At 39.5% G+C, this 22,240-nt stretch overlaps 2 protein-coding genes across 4 annotated transcripts; one reads left to right on the forward strand and one right to left on the reverse strand.

The window, feature by feature from the left end:
• Positions 1–133: 133 nt before the first annotated feature.
• mcph1 (microcephalin 1) lies at positions 134–21,306 on the reverse strand. 3 transcript variants are annotated; one of them, XR_005100386.1, is made up of 16 exons: positions 21,212–21,306; positions 20,742–20,802; positions 20,579–20,670; positions 20,166–20,284; positions 19,994–20,078; positions 19,672–19,783; positions 19,456–19,587; positions 19,307–19,378; positions 18,056–19,189; positions 17,482–17,585; positions 15,707–15,744; positions 15,422–15,584; positions 15,254–15,331; positions 1,503–1,743; positions 1,227–1,403; positions 134–864 (listed from the first exon to the last, which is right to left on the reverse strand). XR_005100386.1 is itself a non-coding variant. In XM_037271663.1 (16 exons), the coding sequence occupies exons 2-16, from the start codon at positions 20,782–20,784 to the stop codon at positions 1,351–1,353; spliced, it is 2,379 nt and encodes a 792-aa protein (XP_037127558.1). In that variant the 5' UTR covers positions 20,785–20,802; positions 21,212–21,306; the 3' UTR covers positions 134–1,350. The 3 variants fall into 3 exon arrangements, 2 of the variants coding, with proteins under 2 accessions (XP_037127558.1, XP_037127557.1); XM_037271663.1 differs by having other exon boundaries at positions 134–1,403; positions 18,056–18,128; positions 18,216–19,189; XM_037271662.1 differs by having other exon boundaries at positions 134–1,403.
• angpt2a (angiopoietin 2a) lies at positions 4,483–13,590 on the forward strand. Its single transcript, XM_037271735.1, has 9 exons — positions 4,483–5,235; positions 7,773–7,928; positions 9,069–9,190; positions 9,280–9,518; positions 10,494–10,621; positions 11,110–11,211; positions 11,349–11,515; positions 11,850–11,980; positions 12,697–13,590. The coding sequence occupies exons 1-9, from the start codon at positions 4,975–4,977 to the stop codon at positions 12,855–12,857; spliced, it is 1,467 nt and encodes a 488-aa protein (XP_037127630.1). The 5' UTR covers positions 4,483–4,974; the 3' UTR covers positions 12,858–13,590.
• Positions 21,307–22,240: the final 934 nt, after the last annotated feature.

The raw sequence follows: 22,240 nt of genomic DNA on the forward strand, positions 1-22,240 counted from the left end.
AAGCTTCAACAATAATGAAGTACAAATTGCATACTTTTGGAATGTGAATGCAATACAGCAATGTAAGGTTATTTGATAACATATCCTTTTGATATAATAAAATATTTGATAAAATATATAAATGCATTTAATGTAATTTAAAAACTCTTTATTACAAGGAATGACATCAGTCTCCACAATGCCAAATATAACGGTGATGTTATTCAATACTGCACTATTGTATTTTGTCTTCATTCATTCAATTTGATAATTTACAAAAGAAAAGAAAAGCTGATCTGTGCGATAAAATCAAACAAGGAAACTATTTTACAGGTGAGTGTTGTCTATCAATTAGATAGCGGGGAGTGAAACAAAAATAATTTGCTCAATTTACACCAAGCTCATTTTTCAAACTGACAGGCTGGTATATTTCATTTGTGGCATAATTAGTCATTCAGAGATTGCACTACTTTCAGACTTCTTTTAAAATCACAAAAAAACAGACATTTTGATTAAGTTGTTTCATTTCCCCCTGTGACAGGAGATAAGAAAACAATGTGAACTAATATGAACAGTGACAAAGAACTCAGAAGGTATTTGAAGTTAAATCAGAGACCCTGGCTCATTCACAGGTTATGAAATTGAACAAAAAAATAAATTCCATCTTAAATGACTGTACAACAATATGGGCTTGTGGCTTAAATGATTAAAATAACTGATGTGGGAAAAGGTGATAAAAAATATTGACATTAAAATAAGTGAAGTGGTACCATGTCTATTTGTACGTTGCCATATACATATACAACTCAAATTTATTAAGACAGTCGTATTACCTGCTACAAGAGCTGAAGCAGATTGTGTCGAACAAATAAGTTTTGTCGTTCCCTGGAACAAAAACGGATGTACAGATCGATATAAAACCATCACACCAGAGCCTACGGCGAGTCGGCAACCCTAATTAATAATATACTGAAGACCTTCTCGGCATAATAATAAAAAAACTTCTGTAAAACTGTCCAGGAAAGTCATTTGCAAGATGCGACAACACACTTCGATTTCTTTCAAAGACCATTTACATATGCATCAGTAAGCGCAGCTGTTTTGATTAGGAAAATGTCTTGACATTTTTTTCGGCAACAATGAAGTTATCAAGTTCACCCAATCCAAGTAAGGCATTTAAATAGACTCGGCAGTTAATTAAAGTCAGTGTCTAGCATAAAGAAACTACAATAAAATCCACTTACTACCTTTGTTTTCATAATGGTGAAAAAGTTTAGCTAGGTGATCTGTCCATAAAGGATGATGCACTTGGAACTAAGCAGCCATCTACTTGAGAAAATACAGCATCTTCAGCAACATAATGAGCAGTTTTCAAGCCAAGTCATAATTATCATATGAAAGCTGCTTCAAATGAGTGATGCTGTCTGAAATGGAAGCAGAGAAAAAAAAAAATGAAACCACACATTCCCAAGTGGGTTCATTGGGTATAATTTGAATCAAGACCTACACAAAATGCATCTTACCAAGCACCCACTGCTCAGACAGGATCCTACATCCCACGGGTCTCCTGCCGTTGTACCTCCCTATGCAAATTCCGGCCTGACGTACAGTTTTGCAGATTGTCCCCCCGCACAGCTGGATCAGCTCTACCATACTAGGAGCAGGCGGCTGGGAATGCTGAGACACAAACATGGGCGGTTGGTCCTGGAACAGGTCCTGCTGGTGATGGTCCCCGGAAGATAGACGCCTCTGAAGACGGCAGATCTGGGAACAGATAGAGTGCCAAATCTGAAATGATCTGTATTATCAATAAACAATAATAATAATAATACATTTGAAATGACTGAAGCACAGATTCCTATCCCTCCATTAGCTGCATTAGCCGTGGTAGTGTTGACTTCATTTCACCAAACCTGGCAGTCACATGACCGCATGCAATCTTTGTCGGCTCACAAGTGAAGAATGGCCAAACAAACAGAATATACACCAGCTAGCGACTCTCAGTTTCAAGAACATCCATTTCTGGCCTCACATTTGGCCCAGTTTCATCCTGAGCTATCGCCTGTGCCCAAATGTGGAATTTTCAACCTACAAAAGCTCAATGTCTCACTAGAGAAAGCCCTATTGTTGTTAACTAGTAGTTTTGGCCACATATAGTACACTATAACTACCATCACTTGTTTGTTTAAGCTTAAAACCGTTATTTACCTTGGGAAAAACGTCATACGAGACGGCAAATCAAATTTTTTGTGTAATTTATTTGAGAAAGTATTTCTGAGATTAATGAATGAAGCTCTGAGCTCTCACCACAGGATTGTTTGGTATCCAGTAGGGGTCACTTACTAAACTGAAAGGAACAATCTGCGCTATTGCGAGTTGAATGCCAGGAAACAAGCGCTAAGGCTTTCAGCCTTTTGTAAATGTTCACACCGGTTTTATTTTACATCAAGTAATCAGGGATAGACCCGAAGAGTTCAGGGACAGGGTCAGGTTAACATGAACCCATATTGTGTACTTCCAGGGGGGAGCGACTCAACACTTAATGTGGGTCCTATTGTGTGACTAAACGAGCACGAAAAAGCACACTGGTTCATAATAGGAAGAGATGGAACATAATAAAACTTTGTTGTAACAAAACACACAAACACATCACTTGTGTTTGAGTGGGAATAACATGTTTTTCGCAGAACCTTGGCACTTGGAAATAATGGTGTTTGTGCTCAAGACTGACAAGTGTTGAATTCAGTCAAGTACCGCCGCTTGTAACAAAAGGTTGTACACCTGCAAGGTTAGAAAAAGAAAAGATGAAAAAAACATGCAGATATTGCTAGGCTTGTATGTACGACATTTCAGCTGATTAAAAAAAATGTTTGGTGAAGGACATTTTGCAGTTTTGTTTATGCCTGGCACAATGAATTGTTAGCTAACTTGGCTAGCACGTCAAGGGCTTTCAGAGTCTTGCGTCATTCATGCAGGCAACATTGGCATGGAAAATAATTGGTTCATTCACCATGAATTGAACCTTTGAGCATCCAGCTACAAGCTAACCATTATAAAACCTTTGCCACAAGAACAGCACAATTTTAGCTTTCCATTAAAATAAAATGAGGATGTCCCTCTAATAAGTACAAGGTCAAGATGGCACCAGGTTCTGACTTTGAGAGTATTAAGAAAATACCCACAATATTTTCAGCAATACTTTGGTGTCCATAAAAACTAATGTAAATACTATTAAAAGCCAATTGTTGGGTGGTTCAGTCCATGTACATACACATAAGACGATTAGCGGAAAGGAAACTTGCAAGCAACAGTGGAAATAAGATTAAAATACCAGTCGTCTCCATTAGTGCAATTCAGATTGACTTTGGCAAGCCGAAAGTCACAACAACAGCATGAACACCTGCAACGTCACTGTTTTTGGGGAATGACGACATGCACTTCCTCTTCTGTTGTAATGCGCCTTCAATATTTAGCATTTCCCTTCACTGTAGAATATTACATCAGCTGACTTCCTGCAATTCTGTTTCACTGGTTCAATCTATTTGTGAAACTCCAAGAAAGTAGTGTGGTCGAGTTGGACTTGCGGAGGGAAAAAGTGAAACTCAAGTGTGAGAGATTAAGGAAAATGAGTCTTTTCAAATGAGGGGGCCTTAGGAGGGAATCTCCTGAAACAAATGCATACAGAATGCGATTAAGGCACATTCTTGCTGTTTGTGACAAAACATCCTCATGTGTTTTTCCTGGACTGTGTGTCCCCAACGGAGACATGGTTATCCATTTCACACAAGAAATGGAAGTATTAACAGTGCTATTGAGGTCAAATGTAGATTTTGTTTTTCTGAGGATTCACCTGGCAAAAAGTAAACACAAGTTTGATTAATTTTCAAAAACACAACAAAAGAAAAATACGCTGGTGACAGGGATTTCAGAAAAATATTGTCTTTCACAACATGTGCACATTCAGTAAATATTGGGTGTCTGATCTTTAGACAGCTGTATTTTTTTTAATCATTTTTATGTCCGTCAGAAAATTTGGCCTTGAGAGAAAAATATTTCACTTCATACTATTCCTTATGACTGGCAAGCAGTCCAAGGTGTAAGCTGCTTTTCAGCAGGGTTAGGCTCCAGTTGCCCACTTGATTACTCTAATAAGGTGAGTAGAATAGAAAATGAAAGAATTCATAATTGTGTGTGAAAATTCAATCAAAACTAGTCAAACAATGTCATAGACATAGAGCAACAGTAATGTGGTTTAGAATGAGCAAAATAGCACTTTAATAAATTGTACTTTTAAAAAAAAAAAAAGACAGTACTGAAATAATAGTATTGACCAGCATTTGCCACATTTTTTTTTTACTTCAGTTCAATGGACATTGTGCTGCTGAGATGTTGATAATGTGACCGTGGGGTTTTTAATCCATCATTTAAAAACAAACCAAATAAATCATACACACACACACATAAAAAAAAACCTTAAGCGTGTTTTTTGAAGCACTCAAAAATATTTTTCAATGAACTGTTGGCTGCCACTGTGACTATAACAGTGCCGGCCGGAGGTGGACAGCTGCATCCTGCGTGGCTGTTTAACCAGTAGAGGGAAAAACACGTGGGCATTGTGTAGGATATAGTAGAGAATGTGTAGTTTGTGCATCTCCCTCTATGTGTTGTTGGTGTGCATTATAATAGATGAGGGGCTTCACTGGGTGGCCACATGGAAGGGGGAGTGGTTAAAGTCACAGTTAGCGAATCGGGGGGTGTCGAGGGCAGCTCAAACAAGTAGCTGGAGCCTTGATGAAAAACCCACGCATGCAGTCGGACACCGGTAAACTGTGAGAAGAATCCTTTGATTTCTAATGTTCCTACTGAAGGTCATAGAAGGACTCTGCAGAATCTCAAGGGGATCTACACTTTGATGCCATTGGGAAAAGTAATATTTGAAAGAAAAACTTTTTGAGGATCAGAACAAACTAAACTGAAGAGGAAAGTTCACTGAAGATGATGCACGTCGTCTTGCTCGTTTTAAGCGTCTGTCTAAGTGTGGGTTCAGACAGCAGCGCGGGCAAGAGACAATATCAGATCCAAAACGGCCCATGCAGCTATACCTTTCTGCTCCCTGAGCAGGAGAACTGCCAAAACCCGAGCAACGGCTACAATTATCCAGTTCAAAAGGACGGGCCTGCAGACAATGAAGAGTCAGCGCACAGGCTGGAACAGCTAGAGATGGTCATGGAGAACAACACACAGTGGTTGCTGAAGGTAAAGTCCCGTGCAGCCATTATGTCACATACCATCAGAAATAGGCGTAATAGGATTAAATGAGCATTCTGTGAGCCAAACAATTTCAACTTCTTCTACATGCTTGTCAAGTTAAGCTGATTTCTAGCTAAACCTTTTAGGAAATGCACACATCCAGGTCAAACAGGGACAGGGAGTTGTATCAACGTTTTGTAACTTAATCATTTATCGTATTATTTTCAATAATTGAGAAGGCAACAGATGTACGTGGTCATGATCTTGGAGCACTCAATATTAATCCCTGTATTTAACCAATGCTCTACAAGCACTTTTACATTGTAAATGTGTGTTTGAGTATGAAACAACATTGAAATAGGCTCAGACGTTTATTCTTTGCAAAAGGTCCAAAGGGATGAAAACTCTTTTAACAGGTGTCAGATTGACAGGTGCACATGTCCTTTTCAGTGTGCCGAGCCATTTCTTGAGGCATAAAAGCGCAGATGACCTTTTATACACTCGCTCTTCACAGAGTGTTTAATAAAGAGGAGCAGAGCAGTCCTTCACAGTCGGAGTGCACAAACAGATTCTCGAAATAAAACGCAAGGGACGATGCTTTCAAAAGAACAGCTCAGCAGGGAATTCTTTTGATGCGCTTTCAAATAATAAACCTCAGCTGCTCATCAAATAGGAATTTCTGTGATTTGTTGCTGCGATCGTTGAATCGAAATCGATTGTTGAAAAATCGTGACGTCCAATTAATTTGCCAATAATTAAAGAAAGTTAAAAAGGGACTGTACAGGGCAGTGTGCTGACTTTCTGCTAATACGAAAGTGTTTTTACCCACTGCATTATTAAATAGTAGGGGTGTAACGATTCATCGATACACATCGATTAATCGATATAATGCTCTACGATTTGTTGGCATCGATGCTAAACGTAAACATCGATCTATATCGCCCGTTTTTGACCTCGGACATTAGACACGACTTTATTTTGAAATCCAGTTCATTGTTGCTTGCTTCCTCTTTCCGGGAGCAGTGAGCGGCGTGTTGTGTTGTGAGCAGAGCAGGCACGTGAAAGGGGAGCCGACAACTACGCGGCTCCTGGGCTGGTGCTATGGCTAGTGTCCAAGAAGACGAGGAAATTCGCTCCCCTTTGGGCTTCAAGTCATTCGTTTGGAAGCACTTTGTAATTTCCTAAATAAAGAGTTTGCAGTACCTTGTTGATTTTGCGTATGAATTGTTATAAATCAGGATATTGTTCTATATCGATCGTAGAGCTCTATATCGTGATGTATCGTGAATGAATCACAGCAGGCTTTATGATATCGGCAAATATCGTATCGTGGTTCTTCGTATCGATATGATATCGTATCGTTACAAAACCCGCGATTTACACCCCTATTAAATAGTGTTTGGTTTTCTTCCCCTTTTGATTCAACCAATCACCAAACAGCAGTGTGTATAGCTCGACCCCTCACGAGCACTGGCATCCCAACAAAGAGCTCCTCCAGCTCAGTGCCAAACTAAACTCAACCATAACAGCTTGGTGTATTTCATCCAACTAACTTGGATTTAAGTCATGAAGTCTGACACCATTCATAAAATTCCAGTGGGAATTACCGTGCATACCTGAGCCAGTTAAAGAAGTAATGCGAGGTTATTAAGTAATCGTAGCAAATAATAAAAGTATTTCGAATGAATTTCTTCAAAGTCGCCTTTGCATATGAGCAGCTGGAGGAAGTGATGGTACGTTTTACGTGTGACAGAGGAACACAGTCATTTTTTTTTTACCGGATGACTCGGAGGCCTTGCGGAATCAACAACTGATTAGATCATTAGCTGTAAACAAGACATCCTGACAACAATTCAAAAGGGCCCTCAATAACCGTGGATGTGTCACAAGGAACAGCCGCGAGGAGATGATGAGAAACTAAATGCACCCTAACTGAAGCTTCAAGAAATTTGAAAAATATTTTTTCCAACTCTATGCCGATAAGGAAAATATATATTCGGCTGAGGTGAGCTTGCAGCTCTAACACGTCATGGTGTCATGAAGGATGTAACTCCTCACTCAACACTTCCATCCTGTTTACGAGTCGTGTGACCTGATTGGCACTCAGGAACACCATGCAGGAAATAACTTAATGATTGGTCTTGGTCTAAATCCGGAATACCGTAAGGTACATAAGAACATATCGAGTTAAAATTAAAACGGTGACCTTTTCCCATCTTGAGGCTAAAGACTATTGTAATACGCATTTGGTTCAAGTGTTTGATGTGGAGCGATCAACTTATGATAATACACTGATTTGTGATGTTTATATCACAATATAAAATATAACATTGTGTATTAATAATTATTCTGTTTTATAAATTGATATTGTAAAATGTGGAGGCAGCTTTAAGCTTTGAGACAAGATAGTAATGGGGTCAAAGTGGAAATTGTTGCTTGGCCAATGCCATTAGTTATTTTGTCCTTAGAGGTAATGTTACACTGCACACTCTTGATTGTTTCGATTGTGGTTGATTCATTTTAATCTTTCATTTGTGCCACAGCTACAGAATTACATCCAGGAGAGCATGAAGAAGGATATGGTCCAAATACAACAGAGTGCAGTGCAAAATCACACAGCTACAATGATTGAAATAGGAACAAACATGCTCAGTCAAACTGCAGAGCAAACAAGGAAACTGACCAATGTGGAGGCGCAGGTGAGAGACTACTCTGACTGCTTATAAAAAAAAAAAAAAACAGCAAATATTGGCTTGTACTGCTTTCACACCAACTAAAATAGCAATACTACACCTCTGATGATATAATTACTTTTCATGCTTCAATTTCGTAATATATGGCGTCATAAAACCTGAGTTGACACCATTTTGGTTCCAATAAAACCTTCTTTGCATTATACTACACAGAATTGTATATTGATATTTTTCAAATGTATGTAAAAACAGGAATGGACCTGTCAGTTTATTATTGTCGCTTAACATCAACGACCTTATGTGAGCCAACAGAGGAGCATTTCCTGTTATTAGCACACTTGTATTCCCACAGAAAGAGTCTATCAGTTTGTCACAATCAGACATCCGTCTGTTCAAACACATCATTGGAGAAGTACAAGTAGATTCCACGTAAACAAGCTGGTTTTTGCTGAGTTCAGTTTCCTCAAACTGAAAAGAAAAAGGAAAAAAATCCAGGCAAGGTGCTCAACCTGAGAATTTAGTTCAATACTGTCTGTGGGGATACACGGTGTTTGAAAGTTTCCAAAAGTTAAGGTACATCTGCTCCATTGGAATTCAGTTGCTTTCCTGTCATAAAATTTCCATTTCGCAAATGCCTGTTTGTAGAGGAGTAAACTCGAGTTAGAATAATCCTATCAAACAGGGAACATGAGTCCACACGGTATTGACTCGTGCACTAAACATCAAACCTGAGATGCGTTTCTCACGACAAGGGAATAGAATTGAAAATCCAGTTACATAACAGTCACCTTGACTGTATATCAATGCAAACAATGCGCTGCATTCCTTTGCATCATACATTCTTAAGAGAGCCAATTTCCTATTTTTGTAACCAGTATTTCTCTACGGCGTCGTTAATAACACACACACTTTCCCCAGTGCCTCGCATAACTCCTAACACTCGGGACTAGTGAGTTACTTTGATCTGCGCATCACCATTGGCAACAACGCTTCTGCGAGTGTGTGAGAAAACCGAGGGTCCGCTTCGATCAATGCGCACACATGCTTACACCCATTTTCTGATCATTAAAAAATGGACAGTGGATTGGTTGAAAAACACTGGTTGTTTAGGTGGATTGATTGTTTGATATCCTCTTTTATTTCCAGGTTATTAATCACACAACTCGACTTGAGCGGCAACTGCTTGAGAATTCTTTGTCGACAAACAAACTGGAAAAACAAGTTATTGTCCAAACCAATGAAATCAATAAACTGAACGACAAAAACAAGTGAGTACATGACGATACCTGAAATTGCAAAACGAAACCGTGACACAAAAAAGAAAAACACGAATAAGCTGAATTATCTACCGCTTCAGTTTGTTGGAAAAGAAAGTAAAGGAGTTGGAGGAGGAGAGGCAGGTCGAGCAGAAGATGCTTCGACTGGAAAAAGACCAGCTTCAGATCCTAATAGAGAGGCAGACGGCCATCATTGGTGAGCTGGAGCAACAGCTGCTCAAGGTGTCATCCAACAACAGTGCCCTTCAGCATCAGCAACAGGAGCTTCTGGAGACTGTGAACCACCTCATTCACACCTTCTCCACTGGCACAGCGCAAGGTAGACGACCAGGAAAAGACTTCAAGAGAAATTGACTGAATAAACTAAATGTGCCCGCCAGCGAGATCAAGTATTGGAGCACCTCAAAACTTTTGTTGCCACTCACTTTAGCAAACATACCATATATAATCCTAATCCACAAATACAGAGTTGAGTACACTCCTCACATTAGTTTAATATTTTTCATGGGACAACACTGAACACGTAGACCTGAAAATAACTCAAAACACAGCCATTTTGTTTCATTATTTCACTGTGTGTCTTGACATTCCTGGATTTCTCAATGAATTGTAGCACCCCAGTGTCACCAGCACTCATGGAGTCCTTACACCAAGACACTCTCACAATACTCAACTAAAGGCGAGACACTCTTGTCATTGCGCTCCTCTTGTGGTTTTTGCCACACACACTTTGTCACCATGTGTACCAGTAGATTAATCTTGATCTTGCCTCAACACAGAACATGGTTCCAGTAATCCTTAGACTGCTTATCTTCAACAAACCGTTTGCAGGCTTTCTTATGAATGACTTTTTTTTTTTTTTTACGGAAACCAAAACAAAGATCCTCAAAGAGTTTTTTGACATATTCAACTCTTCCAGTGATTAGTATGAGTGTGAGAAAGCGATAACATTAAATTTATCAAACCCGCTATCCATTCACAACAGAGACCTATAATGTAACATAATGAGTCACAAGACATCAGGGAGGGGAAAATGGCTCATTGGGCCTAATTTGGACATTTTCGCCGAGGGGTTTACTCAGTTTTGTTGCCGGTGGTTTAGATATAAATGGCTATGTATTGAGGAAAGAAAATTTCCAATTATCTGGACTACGGATGGAAAGGAGCTTTCTGCTAAATGTGGTGCATGTATCTCTTCATGCCTTTGATACTTCGAAATATATGTCCTCAACAAGCTGTACACTGAGTAATTTACATTGCAGCAAAACAAACCAGACTTTTTCCTACATTGCAGAGACAAAAGCTGCCATGATGCAGGATACTCCCTCGACATTCATGGACTGCGCTGCCGTCTTCAAGTCAGGAAACACAAATAGTGGGGTCTATACTCTCACTTTACCCAATACTACAATGGAGGTTAAGGTGAAGTACATTCCGTTATATTTTGCCACTGAATAATATAAAATTGATAGATTACTGTCTGATAACATTTGTGGTGTGTGAAATGAAATGGAAAGCTGCATTTTTAATTATTTTTTTGCTTTATGTGAGAAGTCAGTTTTCCAAAGGAACGCATTCTCTTGTGCTCAGCAACAAGTTCTCTTGACTGGCCCACCCTTACATAAGTTGCACACAGGGCAACATTGGATTAACTGTTCAAACAGCAGAAAAACAAAAACGTCCAGACAACCCCAGTGATGATCTGCATGCTTCAGCTAAAACTGTAATCTCCTTAGAAACACTTTACTTTTCAGTGTTTACTGGACTTTAACATTCAGTGAGATTGACTATAAGTGTATAACTTGAAGTCAAATAAGGCGTCAGTGTCCAGTTAAAAATGGACATTTGCAAGAGATGGAAATTGAATTATTTGCAATTATTCCTTAACCAACTTTTCTTTTTGTTTACAGGCTTTTTGTGACATGGAGACTGAGGCAGGTGGCTGGACAATGCTACAAAAACGCTTTGATGGCAGTGTTGACTTTCATCGTACGTGGCAAGAGTATAAAAAGGTAAGAAGCGGGAAAAAAAGGAAATACTCTTCTTGAGAAAAAAACATCACCTTGGCTACGGGTTTAATTCCAACTTCTCAGAGTAGTTAGTTCCCCTGTTGATGCTTGATTGAAGTTGCTTGTGTGCCTTTGCACAGGGTTTTGGAGATCCTTCAGGCGAATTTTGGTTAGGAAATGAATTTGTATCAAGGCTGACAAGTCAGCACTCCTACAGCCTAAGGATCCAATTGAGTGACTGGGAAGGGAACTCGGCTTTTTCCCTGTATGATCAATTCTCACTTGATGGCGAAGGGCAAAACTACAGGTGAGTGGAGTTCACATCATTCAATTAACTACACTGGATGAGAAACGTAACAAATACTAGTTGGCATTTATGGATAGATTTTTCTTCACAAGCAAAAAATTGACAAGTCACAAATATGGCTGGATGTCAGAAGTCGGTTGGTGTGTTGGCACTTCATTTTACACAAGGGGGGTTCGGGGTATAGATAAAGAATTTGCCCTTATCCATTCTATAAACCTGCATGGCAGTCAGAGCGGCTGTTTGTTAAAAGAAGGTATGTCCGTTGTATTTTGAGGAACAAGCGTTATTGACCTCATTCTTCTACTTCCTTAATTTTTCCTTTTCCACTCTACAGGATACACTTTAAAGGCTACAGTGGAACAGCAGGCAAAATAAGCAGCATCGGTCAGCCAGGAAGTGATTTCAGTACAAAGGATGCGGACAATGACAAATGTGTTTGCAAATGCTCACAATTGACAACAGGAGGTAAGAAACTTATTCTGACAGAACGTGCAATGCGTTTGATGAAATGCATTAATTGCAGCACGACGGGCTGGATGCCAGATTTTAAAGTCCCCACTCTCCTTAATGTATCTTGGCATTTTCCTACAATTTTGGAAGGACATTATAAGGACTCCCATTTCTTCTGGCCAGGCCAAAGAGCACAATTAGCCAGAGTTAATCACTGATCAACTCTTGAGGGAATTCAGCCACTACAAGCGCTGACATTAAAGAGCCTGGGAACAGAGTTTCTCTTTCTTCTTTTGTCGCTTAAAGGTCCTCCCCTCCATTGCCTTGTAAGTGACTCTGCTGCCAGAAATTTTGCCTGCCTCTGTATTTGGGCTCCATCAAGTGAGTCTAAAAGCAAAAAAAGCCCAAACCGGGTCTTTTTTCCCATGGGGTCTGTCTCACATGGAACGCTTTCCATGCATATCATTCATGGCTACTGACAGAGCTAAGAAAAAGAGTCTGGCAACATGATGCTGTCCATTATGAGGGATGAAATCTTTATGTAAACAAACATAATCCTTAAGTAAATGACAAGTTTTAAAAAGCAGGATGGCGGAGGGCAAATAATAGACTACGTGTTCTCGGGCTGCAAAGTATACAAGCGTCATTCTACAAATTAAACCAAATACATCTGGACCTACCAATACAATAAACCATCTAAGTGTACTCTACATTTGTTCTTTGTGTTTTAGGTTGGTGGTTTGATGCTTGTGGACCGTCCAATTTAAATGGCATGTATTACCAGCGAGGCCAAAACTCCAACCGCTTCAATGGCATTAAATGGTACTACTGGAAGGGTTCAGGATATTCACTGAAGACCACATCTATGATGATTAGGCCAGCAGACTTCTAAGTTGAACCATTTGAATGGGCACTGAACAAGATGGCGCCTAAAGCACCTCACGACATTCCTGAGAGGACTAATGGGGGAAATACTATTTGGTAAAATCAACTCTTAATGATCCGAACCCAAAATGGTTCAACTATGGCACGTTACACACCGAGATGCGGCCGAATGTGATTTAACTGTTGGGGTGTTTTCGCACATCAACTTTTGAAACCAGAGCCGGCTGACAGACAAGAAGACCATACTGAACTTTTCTGAATTCATAATTTCCTATGCACTTTTGGGTAGTGGAGAGTGTTGCTGAAACGCAGAAGTGCAGCCAATGAATGGGGCAATTATTACCCACAGCCTCTCAAAAGACTTCACCGTCTTCTTCATTTCTCCTCCCATTACCATCATAATATAACCACAGTGGCACAGGAAATGCATTTATTCCTTGACAATCACACAATAGTATTCATTATTCAAGACACTTAATATAGTATAACACATGGGGCTCCTCAAAATGCTTTGCAATGAAAACACCAGGAGGTAGCGATCTGGTGTGAGTCACCAACTGTTGTTTGTTGACGATTGCCCAGTTCAGTTGGATTTGGCGGCATCGCCGCTGTGTGCGGCGGGCCAAACATGAAAGAGAACTCAATTAAAATGGGGTTTATTCATTTTTTCAATTTGAAATCACACTGTACGTTTAACGTGTGGTTAAAGTGTACATTTACTTAGCAATATATATGTTGATGTAAACTTAGCAGTGTTCAGTGTTTCAGCCATGAACGCCAATGACCCTTCCTAGAAATAGAGGCTGTGGTACAACATGAACATTGTATGGTTTCTGTTGAAGTCTAAAAAGCTGATTAGATACGTCACTGAGAATCTCAGTTAGGATTACATTTCCTTTGGTGAATGTATTCACTAGAGTACATTATATGTTTTATTTATGTGCTGAATTATTTGAGGATTTATTCTACTCGTTCCGTTGCATCATCACATCACCTGAGTGTGAGCTGCTAGCCAACTAGCATTTATATTGCACATGAGCAGTGCTTTGGGGAAAATATATCTTTATTTATATCATGATTCATTTGAATCTCTCGCTCGCCCTCAAAACTGAGTTTTTATGATAATGTACATATTTCAAGATTGTGTAAAAAAATGACATTTGTAAGGTCACCTTTGGTATTTCAAATGTTATTTCGTGAAGTCCAGAGGTTTGGCGTGGGTGTAGCTCATGGAGATATACAGTACTTATCACAGCAGAAATGTCAACTACTTTTCAGTGGTGGAGGGGCTGCATAGTTGATCAAAACTACAATTTGACGAAAAAGAAGACATGCATGTGGTTCTGCAAACAACACAAATGTACAATCTATCGCGACAGAAATCTGCTGACATTTCTCCTTGTCAAGAGTCTATCGTTGCTCGCTGTGGCAGCAGAGGACAGTGACTCATGAGTTCAGGAAGAGGCAACATCCACATTTCTCACAGGATACTTCAGGAAAAACAAGCTGACTGAAAATGGATGGCTGGCAATCGAAACTAGCAGGCAGCACATGCATTGACTTCCTCCGTCTTGCATTTATGAACAATTGAAGTGCCAGTGAGGGGAGCATCACAAATGCTTTGGATTGTGAATATGAGAAATGACAGCAGATGCTGCACAGCGCAAAAATTAATTTTCAACTGCATTTGTCAGAAAGTACAGAATATAAAAGTTTTATTTAAAGTGCAAGTTGAATCTAAGTTATGATCGGAAAAGCCTGAAGCTATAGTAACTGAGAAAATGTGAATTGAGAGATGCAACAGAAGCACATGCATAGCTATTTTTCCATTGCTTTAATATTTCATACTTGTCCATTTAACCAGTAGTATGTTTCTGATCTAGTATACCTGGGGCCATTCAGCATCCACAAAGGAAATACCATGCACATGGTTAAGATTGTTTGACAAGTTGGTTAATTTCTGAATTCTATTTGAATGTTTTTTATATTTTATTTTTAGGATCTGTAATTTTGTGTTTGAGTTCATATTGTCCCCTGAGGATCTTTATTTATGTGGAGGACGAATAAAAAAATGTATTCAATGGTACGATTGAAGAAAACTTTTATCAAAGAGAGACCGAACCAAACAAAGAATTAAGCATATCAGGTTGCTGCTGTATTTTTTTTTGTATTTGATCTTTTATATTTCACGGCATCTGACGACATTGGCACATTTTACCAATCACTGGGTGGAGAACAGCCTCTAATCTTCCCTTTGTTAGAAGCAAATAAAACATTGTTCATTTTTGTAGCAGACAATAATTGTACAATAATTAAGTGCATCTATTTCCGTACCAACTTTCTTTCAAATGAAAAATCAAAACGTTTCAATTCAATTCAAACCAAGTTGGTACTGGTACGCACCTGTGCTGCCGGATACAGCTCAGAAAGTTCATACGGTTCCTCTGGAATCCATTGCCTTTGCTCCAAGCATGTCAGAATCTATTCAGGAATATTGAAAATGCATCTCAAAACAATCAAGTCTGTAATCTGCATATAATGCTGTGATTGGTGCCTTGACAAAGAACATACCCATTCAAATGAGAGGATCCAGCAGCCACGAGCAATGCCCAGCAAAACATTCAAAGTTCGGCGGTGTTCCCCCGAAATCACATGAGTTGTACTTTGGCAAACTCGATCAGCGATAGAAAATCCACCCAATGTCTCCACAACCTGAGCGACTATGTTTTGTTTCCTGGGAGAAATGAACAATGGTCAAAGTAGTAAAGATTCACTTATTGCGACACGTTGCTTTGAATGGCTATTGGCGTTCAACTTAAGCGTGTGTATGTGAATATATTCTCAAGCACTACTTACTCAGTGGGCATGCTCGTCATTACCAGGGTTCTTGCCGCCTGCAAGACAAGTGGGATAAACATAATTGGTCATGTATCTATTTCCACTGCAGGCCAGTAAAAAAAGTATGAGTGAGATATTTTACACCTCATGTTCAATAAGCACATATTGTATGTGTGACTGTGTGCCAGCATAAACCAGATCTAAGTGTTAATAAATGCGTGGGGGCACAAAATAAAAAAAATATCAAAGTAGAGAAATTGGCACGAAAAAACAGCTCCAAGTGCTTTAAATATTTTCTGTCAGGGTCCATTAGTTTGCATTGACACACAGATCATCATCGAACACGACCAGACTAAGCAAATCTAATAACTATGTTAACTCTATTAAAACGAAGTGGACAAAAAAAAAGGCATTCGATGCCAATAAAAGGCACCGAAGCAGAAGTGCAAACTTGTCATGCGAGGGCATGACAATTCAGTGTCTTCCTTGACATTCAATAATTCGAAGCAGTTACAAACAGTTCTCTGATATCTGGTCACCCAGCTGGAAGGGCCAAGAGCAGGCTGCCAATCAAAGTGTGGTATCGACCCTCCTCTCCTGACCTCACCCTTGCTCCAACATTCCATTAATACTGATAAGAAGAATCACCAACACACAATTGCTACTCCACACATCACTAGTGTGATGTGTGCTGCTGATAAACGGCATCATTAATAATACTTCATTCTTGATCCTTCCAGACTAACAATTGCATAAAAAGATCGTTGGCTCATTTCTTGCAAAGGAAGAGAGGGTTGCAAATAATGACCCTACAACAAATTGCCCCTCAACAAAAGCTAAGGAATTTCATCAATGAATGACAAGGTCATATTGACGTCTTCAGAATGACGCTATTCGAGTAAATCAAAGCGTGACAAGGAAGCTGGCCAGTGAAAAAGTCATCAAATGGCTTTGTGGCACAAGTTGTCAAAGGCAGCAAGACTGCCATCCATCCATCCATCCATCCGTCCGTCCGCCCGCCCGCCCGTCCGTCCGTCCGTCCGTCCGTCCGTCCGTCCATCCATCCATCCATCCATCCATCCATCCATCCATCCATCCCTGCACAGCTTATCACATTACAAGATGAAATGATGAAAAATTACATTATCGAGCTTGTGACCACCAACACTTCTGGTCGCGTTTATTTACAGCAAGGTAGATCATTTCTATTTAACAACTGACCTCTAAAGGACCCCTGTGTTATGTTACCTCACAATCTTTACGGTGCAGACATAAAAGCTTCCTAGCTATGATCAGATTACATTTGAAACATTTAACATTTCTCCCTCGGGGTATTGGATGTGATGTTTAGCTTTCTCCAGCTGTGGCATGTTGAGGTTTACGCCATAAAGAAAACAAAGGCCAGGTGCATTTCACAAACGAGGAAGTTATATTCTATCATCACAAAAGCAAAACACAGGAAGACCCAAAGACCAGACAGACGGACAGAAGCCCCTCGGCGTGATGCAGCCCTACCGAGGAAATACTCGATCTAAACATGGCTGGTGTGCATCCGAAACTGTCTGTATCAAGGAATACAATGGATGACGTGATTCCATCATACTTTGGGGCTGCAGGGTAAATACATGAAGTTCAACAAATGACCATCAAAAGTCCTGTGAAAAAGTGGCAATGTCTCCTTTTAACATGAACCAGACAGAATTAAATTGGCAACAACTCAGCTCTGCTCTATTTTATGGGAAATGTGAGGAACTGTGAATATCAGATATAGCTGATTTAGATATTCTTAGTACCTTTGCTTTGCTGATGTTCTGAAAAAAAGAGCAGGCGTGCTTATTGGGCTTCTCCTGGTTTTCATCTGTTGAAGCAGCTGGAGCAGTACTTTCGCTTCCTCCTCCTACATGGGTAACAAAGTAAAAAAAAAAAACTAAAAAAAAAAACTGAAAACATTCAAGCATTGTCAGACTTCAAACTGCAACAGAACTTCCACATAAAAAGAGCCAGGAGACTTCATAAGAATATTAAGAGACATTCAGAATGTCTAACACTGGTAGAGCTCGAGGAGAGGACAGCAGGGGCGCTTACTCCCCGGAATTTGCTTGGACTGCAGGTGCCATCCCAGATCATTTACATTTGTGTATTTTACAATTTTCATTTTTTTTTTTATTTGTAAAAAATAATAATTGCTTTGCCCTTGCCTTTGAGCTATCCTTGGCCTTTAGGAAAGAGTCACGAATGTACTTAAATGTTCATTATATAATTCCATTAAAACAGCTTAATTATATCTAATTGTATTGCAAATAAGTGATATTTGTTGTTATTCACACACAGTGTAATTTATAAGGTCTGACCATCCTTGCTACTCACTTTGAAAACCGTCAGACAAATGACAAAGATGAGAGTTCTTTTCCAGCTCCAAGGTTGACATCGTCTCTGTTGGCTTTGTTGGATGAAGCGAGAGAGATTTTCTGGGAAGCCTTGATGCGTCTTCACTGATGCCTACAAATGGTAAAGTGCTTTGCCTTACGCGTTTGGAAGCCAGTGTTTGGGTCCCACTTGAATGATCGAAAGCAGGCAGATTCTCTTTGACATTATTTTGTGGACAGACATTGACAACAGACTGCGGCCTGCAACGGTGTTCAATGCTCGCTACTTTCCTCTTCTTTGAGCTCTTCGTTTCTGTAGCAGCACTTTTCCAACTCCTTTGTTTTCCTTTCTTTGGAACATAGTTCAACTCAGAGTAGATGTTAATATCTGTCAGGTCAGGCAAAACGGGCAAAAAGAACTTTTTGTGGTGAGTGGCTGAAGAGAAGAAGTCATCAAACACATCATCCTCTCCATCAGGGGAATTCAAGGCAAGATCGTGAGATTTGCTGGATGAACTAAAAGAGTGTGCAAGTGCAGAAAGAGAACGTCTGCCTTGTGTTGGCTTGCTTGATAGTTTTGATTGGTCGTTAAATAGCGTGTCACCCCGTATGTGGCCAACGGAGTCCACCACATGAGGAATCTTCTTGTTCTTAACTTCTGCCCAATGAATATTTGACCTTCCCTCATCAGACCTGTCAATTGTCGGTTCCTTCATTTTATCAAGAGAACTGCAGGAAGGCATCTGGGACCTTCGCTTTCTATTGCAAGAGACTACTCCTGCTAATTTAGGCTTCTCTATTGGTGGTTGTGTTACTGAGGCTGTCCTTTGCTTTTCTGGTGTCTCCCCTTCCTCAGATTTAGATTTCTGTATTGGTGATTCTGTTACTGAGGCTGTCCTTTGCATTCCTGCTGTCTTCCCTTCTTCCTCATCCAATGTTAATTCAACCATTTTCAAAGGACTAATGGACGGGCGTTCTAAAATGTCACGGCAGGGTGAGAGCCAAGGCTTTTCCAGGTCCTTGCTGAAGGGTTTGTCAAGCTTGTTTTGCTCCATAGTGTTACATACTTGACTCTTGTTAGGGGAGTAACCAAGCTCCGCAACAGATGCACTAGAGTCCTCATCAGAATTTTCACCTATTGGAAGGGGGGTTGGTGGGGGTTAGACCTCAAAATGTAACAAGGACACAAATAAACAGTAATACTGCCATGACAAACAACAAGATCATTTTTTTCCTTTCTTGGTTGGCTTACAAAAAAATCTGGAGACAGTCGGTGAGTTCCCCAGTGGGGGCTCCACTTGTGATGATGAAGACATTTGTGAGGCTGAAAATTCAAAATGGAGGATGTAATTCTTTTCAGAATGTATTGGAAATCATCAGTTCACATGTGTCGAGATGTACCTGTGGGTGAAATATTTTCATGCTGCTCTTTCATGCGTTTCAAGCGCTCTGCCATGTATTCAGCTCTTTTAAATGACGGGCTATACAAAGTTCCACTGTCTTCATCAATAATAATAGGTGAATCATCTGGGACTGTGGAGGAGGAAGATGCACAAGATAAATCATATTGTCTGGTTTGGAGAAGTTTAAAAACATCAAAAAGCATATTTTATTTACCCATTGTTTTCTTGGGGATGATGTCTTTCATCAGTTTATCTAACTTCTTTTTCATGCGTCTGTCATTTTCTGTCGTTCTAACTGGACAGTCTCTGGGCAGCATGCAACGATGCTACACCATTCAAACACAAACATGATATCAACATGATACAACACAAGCGTGTGTGTTTTAGGTGGAAGTGAAAACAACATAACATTAACAGAATAGGATTCAAAAACCTCATTTTGCTTTAACAGATGGAGAGAAAAATGACTTTTGCCAGCCATCAGTTGGCAAATGTACAAACAACACATGAAATGACTTTAAAATGAATCTACGTACTTTCTTGTTCCATAATACCAGATTGCTTTCATCATTTAGGGCAGGATACAATTTTTCATCTACCAGCACGCCGTCGTCGTGACATCTGGAGATCATTTCAATGACAAAACAATCAATACATACAATTTAGAAACCAAAGTAGTTTAATGCCAAGAGAGTCATGCATACATACCTTCCTATCCACAAAACAGAGACGAGCTTCACATGACTCTTTTTGGCTTTCTTCCATGTGGCAGCGTGACCATTGTTAAAGACCACATGCGTGACTTGTTTATTGAATGTTTTTGATACCTGTAATGAGTAAATGTCTTGTCAATAACTTTTGTAAAGACTCACGGTCTGTGCTTTTTACAACAAAGCTGTGTGAATGCTGAGAGACAAAACATTTACACTGAGGGACCTCCTATTTGTGTTTTAAACATTTTGACAACATGAAATTGAAGAATTCTGTTCCATTGACAACTGTCACCACAATAATACCTTTATGAACTGTGCAGGTAAACATTGTAAATCTTGTTTGTCATACAAATGATGCGATACTTCTTTGGGAATTGCCTTTTTTTTTAAGTGAATCTGACATATTACCTGAGCTCCCATTTCCTGCAGCTGCTGAATAAAAGGTTTCGAACAGTTGGCTCTCTTGTCAGATGACCACACATCCACAAAGGCAACGACATCTGGAAAAGGCATTTTAAGCCATGAATTCCTACAGTGTGCTTTTTTTCTGTGGTGCTGAGGATGTATTTACCTTTAAGAACCGTGTCATTGATGCTTGTAGTCATTACTGGCATATTCAGCTCTCAATTCCCCTTGACAAAAACAATAGATAAGCATGCTGACTTTTTGTTTGTTTGTTTGTTTGTTTGTTTTTACTGCAGTCTCGATAGGTTTGACTTGAAGGGGGGTTCGTAAACACTGTAACCCAGGAAATTGCTCGTTCACAAGTTAATAACCACAAGAGGCAACAACGACAACCACGAAGAGTAACAAATAAGTCTGAACATTACAGATACGTATGTATGGTTTGACACATAATCGTCATAACTAGGGTAATTATTCATCTGCCTTAGCCTTAGCTAACTTTCACGAGAGTTAGCATGAGCTAACTCTTCTGTTAATGGCTTCCGCACTATCTTGACACGATGGATTAAAGTGTGTTGAATACCAACAATACAGCACAAATGGTTGTATCCACTCAGTCGTGTGTCGTGTACTTACTTTCAGGGGCAATGGGCTTCAAATATAGCCCACTCGTGACAAAGAATCCGGTATGAATTCGCGCTCGTAGTTTGTGGGACATTGGATTGTGGAATACTCTCTGGTGATTGGCGGAGAGGTCACCACGTCACCAGAAAAGGGCTATGAATGAAGTTGTATGTTTTTTTTAAAACGTGATTAAATACTTTTTAAATTTAGTTTTTATTCTTTAATAACCAAAGAAAGATTTGTGGTTAAAAAATCATGAATGACATCCTCGCTGTTTACCTTTATAAAAAGTTTTGCTACAGGAATTTCAATATCGCTCAACTATTACCTTCTAAATCATAGCAAACGTCATCCTGAGGAAAAGCATAAATACTTAACATTTTAAGTTGGCTGTTTCGCCCACACACTAATTTACATGGTTAATATTGCTAAAATAATTGTACGTGAGTGTACGTGCGCGTGCACGCGTGTTTGTTTGCGTGCGTGTACGGGCGCGCGCGAGGGAGCGCGAGTGCGTATGTGTGATGCACATGAGCAACGAATGGTGGGCAAGTCACTTTTAAATCCCACTGACATTTATTCATTTATTATGAAACCTTCGAATGCAAGCTTAGAACTCCACAAGGAATCACGATATCACACAAAAACATGCATCGCTTTTCCTTTTAACAAACGTTTCACAGCACAGATATGAGACTTATACAAAACTAAACGTACAGGAAAATATTTACTACATAATAAAAATGTACATCATATTTACATAATAAAAAGACGCGTTAGCGGTAAATACCGAGATATTTCATTGTAGGCTACATGCCTTTGAAGGACCTCATGCAGTAATTTATGCACAAAGAAGCAGCGTTTAAAACAGGGTTGGGTATCCTTTTTTAGAGGCCATTTCAATTGTTACAAAGCCCTTAAAAGCCACATTTACTAGAACATTCAAACAAATCATATGAACAATTGCGAGTTTGTGTTAGGTTTGTTTGTGTCATTTTTTTTATTTATTAGTTTTTGAAATTGTGTGATGTACCAAATCAA

The sequence above is a fragment of the Syngnathus acus genome, chromosome 15 (assembly GCF_901709675.1).
Source record: "Syngnathus acus chromosome 15, fSynAcu1.2, whole genome shotgun sequence".
Classification (NCBI taxonomy): Eukaryota; Metazoa; Chordata; class Actinopteri; order Syngnathiformes; family Syngnathidae; genus Syngnathus; species Syngnathus acus.